Below are 8,887 nucleotides of genomic sequence, written 5' to 3'. Positions count from 1 at the left end.
CTAAAGGGGTGTGGAACTATATGACCATTTTGATTTGATCCACTACCCCCAGTTCTCATTGAGTATTTATTTATGTAAATCAGGCTCCAAACTTTGTACATGGATCATTTTTGCCTTTCAGTTGAGTAACAATAAGTAAATACTTGGGTTGGATTTACTGGAAAAGAACAGTCTTTGACCCCACAGTCTAGTGTTTGTTTGCCATCATTTTATCTGTTAATCACCAAATTTGAGACACACAACACCTACTTCCAGCGTCTGCTCTAAATGTGCCAGATTGGTCTGAGCAAAACATTTAAAAATGACCCCTTGAAGTTGCACTGTTCAAAATTGAGGAGAATCTTAGATGTTTATAGTTCCTTTAAATAAATACATGTATTTTGGGTGAGATAACTACACTTTTTGGCAGCATTTATTCAATGCATAAATATATTAAGATAAGATAAGATAAGATAATCCTTTATTGTCCACACATGGGGAAATTTCGGTGTTACAACGCAGTAGATACAGAGAAGGACAGATAACGTAATAGAAGAACTCTTATAAACAAAAACAAAAAACTCTTACTGACAAAACTCCTCTCATATCTTAATAGGGAATGGAGGAAAAAAAATAAAAATTATATAATAAAATAATAATAAAATAAAATAATAATAAAATAAAGTAAAGTAAAAATAGCTAGCATAAGAATAAATAATACTAATAATAATAATGGTAAAGTAAAGTAAACACTCTTATTCACATTATATGCAGTTATATGCACATGAATATTACGGTATTGCACATGGTTAAGTCAGTATTGCACATGTTCAGGACTAACAGTGTTTGTTGTAGAGTCTGACAGCAGCAGGAAGGAAAGACCTGCGAAACCTTTCCTTCACACAGCGAGGGTGGATCAGTCTCTCACTGAAGCTGCTCTCCAGAGCGGACAGAGTGTCCTGCAGAGGGCGACACTCATGGTCAAGCATAGATGTGAATCTAGCCAGGACCCTTCTGTCCCCCACCTCCTGCACCGAGTCCAGAGCACAGCCCAGGACGGAGCTGGACTTCTTGATGACTTTGTCTGTGCGTCTGTGTCTGAGTCCAGTCCAGTTTGTGGTTCAGATGAACACCCAGGTACTTATGAGTCCACTCTCTCAATCCCGTCCCTGGATGTTCACTGGTGAGGGGGTAGTGGGGTGGCGTCTGCGGAAGTCCACCATCTCCTTGGTCTTCCCCGCGTTGATGAGAAAAGTCCTCAGAAGTCCTCAAAACTCCTTTGTACTCCGCATCATCGTCGTCCGTGATGAGACCAATGATGGCAGAGTCGTCAGAGAACTTCTGCAGAACACAACTGTCATGTCTGAAGTCTGCAGTGTAGAGGGTGAAGAGAAAGGGCGCCCCCACACTACAGGTCCTGGTATCAGACACACAGTCCCGGGCTCTCACAAACTTTTATGCTCATAAATAAATATATTGCATTGTTTGTTTTTCTGAAGATGTTGAAAAGTGGAGTTGTTTGTTTCTGGTGAACGTTAAAGTTTATTTCACTAATTTATCCATGCCATAATGTTATAAACCAACCAAAAACACACTTGGAGTTGTGCTTTGTTTTATTTGGCCACATACAGAGCTTCAGAGCTTGTCCCCCACAAGAGGTCTTTAATTATTAAAGATGAGTCAAAAGGATTCTGAATCATAAACGTCAGAAGAGGTTGAGATTATACACTAATCTTTGCACTTACATTCCTTTTCTAAGCTGATCGAGTCTTCAGTAGCCTGTTTGGTGTTAGATTAGTCACATTTACTGCCTGCCTGGCCCCTGGCCCTTGGCTCCTGCGACTGTGTTCCTGGTTTGGCCTCAAGCTCCGCCTCCCACGCCTGTCGGACACTCTGCCGCGATAAAGCAGTGACGGCGGAAATATAATCCTTTTACTTGTGAGTAGGCTTGCTCTTGATTTACTACAATTCTTATTCATTTGCTTTGTTTTTTATGTCTCTGGTTTTAACATTTGGCCCCAGACAATTGCGTCCAGGCCACCGTCGTTCTATGCAGCGGACTTTGACTGCTCATAAAGTGGCAAGTCGCACAGCACAGACGTAGAGGCAGAAAATGACCGCGTTGGCAAATTCATGCAAATCCTCTCAGATATAAGTGTTATAGCTGGTCAATTAAGACAACTCAACCGATGTTTTGCACATTGTAGCGCCAAGCAGCTGGGGCTCTGATTTGATCACAATTTATTCTGCAGCGGCCGCATAGGTCACATAGCCTAAGCAAAGTGGACTAGCAAAACCAGTCAAAAATACCCGTTATTGTGTTAGTTAACTCTTGAAACTGAGGCTATGATAATTCGTCTCACTTGTGCTACACTTAAGGCTTGACTGTGGTTTGCAACTGCACTTTCTATTGGAGCAACAGAGCAAAGTCCACTATACACAATAGGATATGTAGTAGTCTATACTATAAGGAATATACAGTCAAATATTTGGCCTAAATCGACTCAATGTTGTTATTTTGCAATATGGCTACATTCATATACATTCAATCTATTTTGACAGACAGATGGTGAGATTCTGTGTAGTTTTATGTAACTATCTTGACCTGTTTTCCAGTTCCTTGTAGTCATGCAGCTGGTCATCCGCCCGTTTCATCCCTCAGACAGAGGCACCGTGTATCAGCTGTTCAGTGTTGGGATTAAGGAGCACATTGGTCCATGTTTCTACAATGCCATGACCAGCCCTCTCTACCTCACCATCACTACCTCCCTCTGCACTGTTGGATACTTCCTTGGATCATATCTAGGGGCTGTTCTATTACCAGGGCTGTGGATGAGCATTGTTTACTACTGCTGCTATGAGATATACACAGGGTATGTCAGAAATAGACTTCAAACAGACATGCGGGACATTCCTGGGAGCTTCATGAGCAGGCCTGGAGACTGCTTCTGGGTGGCTGAAGCTGAGGTTGAGGGCTGCACTCAGATCCTGGGGACCGTGGCTGTGGTGGAGAGGGAAGACGGTGTAGAGCGGTTTGGTGAACTGTTCAGGTTGATCATCTCTCCTAAATGCAGGCGCATGGGCTTGGGTTTTAGACTGACACAGACTGTTGTTGACTTCTGTAAAGAGAGAGGGTTCTCCAAACTCAGGCTGGAGACCAGCTCTACTCAGGCAGCTGCTGTGGCTCTGTATGAAAAAATGGGATTTCAAATTGTCCTTGTACACAAAAGAACAGAGGCTGCATTCTGGATCGCATTGCTCTCACAAATCACAGTGATACAAATGGAGAGATATATATGATCCTGAATTACAAAGAGGATCACAAAGTTAGACATGAAACAACCTGTTGATCAAATAGAATAAGCATTAATTCTAATAACTGCAATTATTAATATTCTGATAACTTAATCAGCATTTAAAACCCTGCACTGAATATTAGTATATGCCCAAAATTTACATTTGAGAGAGCTCTCACCTCAGATCATATATACACATATATATATATATATATATATATATATATATATATATATATATATATATATATATATATATATATATATATATATATATATATATACATACACACACACACACACACACACACACATATATTATATATATATATATATATATATATATATATATATATATATATATATATATATATATATATATGACTCATAAACCAGAGGTTTTGTTAAGTTTGTTTTTATTATTTATAAAACATGACACAATGATGAAATTCACTATATTGTATTACACAGTATTTCAAAATATATATACAGATTTGTTCAGTATTGTTTGTTGATTGCACTTATTGGTTTTCATTTACATTGCCAATAGGTGTCTGTTCTTGCCCTTTCATTTTAATTGCTTTTCCTTTTTCCTTTTGTTTTTAGTCCATGTGACAATGAAGCATGTTTTTTTTTAATGGAATCGTTTACTTAAAAATTACAATCTAATAACGTCATGTACAGCAAATATACAGCAAACTAAATAATTTTCAACAAATGTGTAAATATACAGTTGCTCACTACAAAATGATGTAATACTTTCTATGCTCATGCTGTGCTTTTATCTTAACCATAGGGTCCTTGCCCCAACATAACGTATCTGTTAATGCACTGTTATGTACTAGCCCAGTAAAAAGCTTCTGTGAAAATAATGGTTTATTCAGTTCTTTTCTAGAAAAGTTTTTTTTTAGCCAAATGCCAAAGTTCTGTAGTTTTGTGCCTTCGACATAGGCTCTTTTCCTGTTTATTGCCAGAGATGCTGAACACTGAGGCGTCCTGCTGTGGCTCGGCCTCGAGTCGAAAGTTGTGAAATGTACCGCAGTACACAGCCAACGACAGCAGGGAGCACCATTTCTTAAAGATACAAAATACTTGCAACATCCATTCTGCAATGTTAATAGTAAGCACAGATGATAGCGTTGCCAAAAATTGTACTTGAGTAAATATACTTCAAAATAATATTACAAGTAGGTCTAGAAAATTAAGAGAAGAAGAGAAAAAAAAGCCTTTGGGATCGCCACTACTCAAGTAAGAGTTATAGTTATAATATGAAGTAAATGTAATTGCTACTTTCAAAATTAGAAACACTTTCTCATACCTGAAGAAGCAATGCACAAAAATGAAACTATCAAATAACTTATTGTCAACATAAAGCGTTTGTTACATGTCGACTTACTCACAGCAAGAAGAGTAACCAAAACTTTTACATGAAAGTACCTACCATTACACAGTACAATATTGTACTCAAGTAGAAATCAAAGTACAGAGTTTGAAAATGACTCAGAAGAGAACAATTTTATGAAAAAGTCCCTCAAGTAAATGTATCTGTACCCACCTCTGACATTAAGCCAGTGTACACTATTGACACAAGATTCTGTGAACACATACACTACACATACTGGGATCACATACATACATTTTTTACACATCTGACAACACAATTAGTCTTGGAACCGGATCCCACCATGACCCATTTAATCCTCACTCTCTAGTAGAATAATAACACAGAAATTCACCAAAAATGCCTAAACCTTAGATGCTGTTTTACTCCAATTTGGTCTGTTTGTTGTGTTTTAAGACGTTCAACAGAAATGGGGGTTTGCTTTTGTTTCCTGTAGTGATTTTGAATGACCTATCTACACTACAGTAAAGCAACATAGCTCTCATTCCACTTAATTTGTCATGGGACTCTCTTAAGGCAGTTGGGCTGTTTTCACTTGCCATGGTCTGTGCTGGTCTTTACATCTTCTGGCAAAAACAAGTGACTTCCCTCGCTGAGCCTCATGTCTTTGGAGAAAAACACTCACATCCACATACCTCCTGAATGACACATGTGGTTCAAGCCAGTGAGGCGGCAGAGGTTCCCAGGCTCAACAACAAGCAGAATAACACATCAGTGGAGGGGATGTTAATTGGTTATGATTTATTGGTCTGTCTAAAGTGAAAAACAGAATATAAAAGCCTTTCTACCATTCTATATGGCATTTCGATAGTGCTATCCATATGATAAGTTATATTTTTTATTTGAAGTTTATTCTATAGATCACTGGTGTTGAACTTGTTTTTGATTTAATGAGTTGCCTATTACTCCATATGAACGTTTTTAATTATTTGTGTTAAGATACTACTGACCCACTGAATGTAATTCAAACTGAGATAAATCTGTGTATGTAATACATTCATACACCTGTGTACTGCGACACTGGAGGCAAGGTGGGTGAAGTAGGGACAGAATGACAATTTGCACTGTGGCACTTGGTATTGCCAACAATATTCTCCCATCCAACTAACCAGGTCCAACCGAGCTCTGACGAGACCAGACATTCAGAAACTGAATAGGTTGAGTGAGGAGAAGTAGCACAAAACCAGTTTAAGTACTTTACCTGAAGCTCAGTGTGGTCCCCCTCTTGCACATTCCTGTACCACATAAGCAGCAGCACGACTCTTGTTTTGAGTTCATCTCTACTCACTTCTCAGGTGAATGACACTTGGCAGCGCTCCAGAGTAAAGAGAAAGATTGAGAAAGCCTGTGTTATAACACTTGGCTGAGTGTTTGTGTGCTTGGTGTGTCCGTCAGAGGTTGTGTGTATAGATCACGGTTTGAACCGTTGCATGTAAAGGGAGGAAAACATCTGTGTGAGGCATTTAACAAATGTTTTCACATTTCACATCACAACTGTTGGGTTGTATGAGCAAAATTGTTGAGAGAAACAATATTCACTATGACTAGAAGTATACTAATTGAATTATTGTCTTTTATTGCATTACTGTAAATGAAGTCAGTTGCACTATATAAGCCCCATTTTTTGGTGTGGAATCTTTACATCCCAAATCAACAAAGCACATCAATCAAAACATGTTACACTACGTTTCGTTTTTTTAAATTTAAATGTTTTTATTTTAATATTTTAGAAAACAAAGAAAACCAGAAAAATAAAAAGAGCAGACACAAATTAAAAACAGTAGACAACCAAACCATAAATATAAATAAAATCATGGCCTAGAGAACCCTAAAAGAAAAATGTCCCAATTAGTCCAAAGTCTGTTAAAGTCATCAGTTTTCAAGTTGAATCCAATTGTAATTCTTTCCATATTACGAATGTCCATTATAATTTAAAAAGTGGAATGGACGATTTTTTGGCCCAAATCCGAGTCTCATTTCCTCGTGGCGTGGACAGCCGATTAGTCCTGCCACGTATCAATCATCAAACACACCTACCGCTCACCTGCAGCCTTGTTCTGGCTCGTCCCCAGGAGAGCAGCACGTTTCCCTGTGTCTAAGCGCATGGATCTATCATAATATAGTTCCCTCAGTGTACGGGACAAAATTAAGACAGAGAAAGACTGACTCAGAAGAGAAGGGAGACGAGAGATGCGATCCGTCGCGCTAATAAACAAACGCACGTGTGGCTGCGAGGCTGTTTAAGTCCAGTCCATGATTGTCAGTACATTTTGTGTCATCCATTTTTTTGTGAGGGCCTTTTTTGCTACTACCAGGAGGATGCTCCAGTGATATCTGCAGATTGTATCCATGGCAGGAGTCCTGAGGCCAAATACATTGTTCTGAAATCCAGCCGAATGGAAATGTCATATATTGTTCGTAAGGCTTTATTGATCTCAGTCCAAAACCTCTGAACACCAAGACAATCCCAAAACACATGATAATTATACACCTCCTGGCTCTCCAACAGTCTGCATTTCCCTGTGAGTAATGAGCACTTTGACATGGGGCCATAATGAAACTTCCAACAGAATTCTCTCCAATGTCCTGTGGTTCTCCATTGACATCCTGGATAATATGGCTCTCTTTCCCATTTTTCCTTTATGTACCGATAATCAGTAGAATGAAAGCCCAAATTGTTAATACATTTATCAAATTTGGATATTATTCCTCTTGAAAGTTCTGATTTATAAGCTTTAATAAATATTTCAGTCTAGGGGCTATGATCGTCATTACTCGGTTTAATTTCTTGGTTGTAATAACTCCATATCTGTAAATACCTATAAAAATCCTTTTTCGCCAAGTCAAAGGATTCTTTCAACTCATTAAAGCTTTTCAAATGATTCTCCTTTACAATTTGGTAAAACTCCTTTATACCTTCTTGTCCAGACTTGAAATCTTGAGTCTGTGCTTTTTGTCACGAACTGCAGAACGGAGCCAATTTACAGGCGATGAATAAACAGTATTTAATGATAATGGAACAGAAAAATACAACATCTATTGGTTAAGAGTACGACAAACAAAAGATTCTTCCAGCGGTGGGCAGCGCCAGCAACCGCGGCATCGGAGGGCAGACGAGAGGCATAGTCAGGTCCGTTCCAGGTTCGGTACACAAGGCAAGACAGCGTTATCAAGGGATTAGCGAAAGGGTAATCTCAGGACGGTCCAGGGTTGATGATGGCAAACAGGAATCACGAGGAGTAAGCAAAATACAGAGTCAGAGTCCAAAGAAGAGAATCAAAGTCTCAAAATCTCAAAACCTCGCTAAGGGCTCGATAGTTGGGGCCGACCAGGTAACGCAGACAATCTTGCCCAGAACAGAGGAAACCAAACCCTAATATGCCACACCCAGTGATTGACAAGCAGATACAGCCGTGAACCCACTCACAGGTGTGGACGCCTGTGATGGGCTGAGACACAAAGGGGCGGTAACCAGGGAGGAGAACAAGAAGGGAGGGGGGAAACGAAGGCAAGGCAAGGCAAGGCAAGTTTATTTGTAGAGCACATTTCATACACAAGGCAATTCAAAGTGCTTCACAGCAGGAAAAATGCATTCAAATCACAACGAAATGACAGAAACAGAAATACAATAAAATTAACTAAATTAAAAATTATCAATCCAACTGATTTTCTAAACTAATAAAATCACAAACAAAAGAGAAGAGTGCAAAGAAAAAATCCTTTCGGTCATATGCGCAGCTAAACAAAACTGTTTTTAGCTTAGATTTGAACATTGTCAGAGTAGAAGCCTGTCTCACATCTTCAGGAAGACTGTTCCAGATTTTAGCTGCATAAAACTGAAACGCAGATTCCCCATGTTTTGTCCTGACTCTGGGCACCAGCAAGAGGCCGGTCCCTGAGGTCCTCAGAGTCCGAGATGGTTCATATGGCACTAACATATCCAAGATGTACTTTGGTGCTAGGCCATGGAGAGACTTGTACACAAGCAGAGCTGCTTTAAAGTCTATTCTCTGAGCCACAGGAGCCAGTGCAGAGACCTGAGAACAGGACTAATGTGATCGTGCTTCCTGGTTCTAGTCAGGACCCGAGCAGCAGCGTTCTGGATGTACTGCAGCTGTTTTACAACTCGTTTGGAGAGGCCAGTGAGCAGGCCGTTACAGTAGTCTAATATACTGGAGACAAACGCATGGATAAGTCTCTCTAAATCTGG

General features: G+C 39.4%; 1 protein-coding gene across 1 annotated transcript; it reads left to right on the top strand.

The window, feature by feature from the left end:
* The first annotated feature begins 2,568 nt into the window (after window positions 1-2,568).
* Window positions 2,569-3,342, top strand: nat8l2 (N-acetyltransferase 8-like 2). Its single transcript, XM_072452863.1, has one exon. It carries the CDS (start codon window positions 2,608-2,610, stop codon window positions 3,277-3,279), a length of 672 nt encoding a protein of 223 aa, XP_072308964.1. The 5' UTR covers window positions 2,569-2,607; the 3' UTR covers window positions 3,280-3,342.
* The last annotated feature ends 5,545 nt before the right edge of the window (window positions 3,343-8,887 follow it).

Source organism: Eucyclogobius newberryi, unplaced genomic scaffold, assembly GCF_026437365.1.
Source record: "Eucyclogobius newberryi isolate DKJ021-1_F unplaced genomic scaffold, fEucNew1.0.hap1 SCAF_19, whole genome shotgun sequence".
NCBI classification, from domain to species: domain Eukaryota; kingdom Metazoa; phylum Chordata; class Actinopteri; order Gobiiformes; family Gobiidae; genus Eucyclogobius; species Eucyclogobius newberryi.
Note: the sequence above shows the minus strand (reverse complement) of the source record. Positions and strands in the feature narration are given on the sequence as shown.

Excerpts from the sequence above, each read along its gene's own strand:
- nat8l2 (XM_072452863.1), top strand. The coding sequence starts at position 2,608 with ATGCAGCTGGTCATCCGCCCGTTTCATCCCTCAGACAGAGGCACCGTG.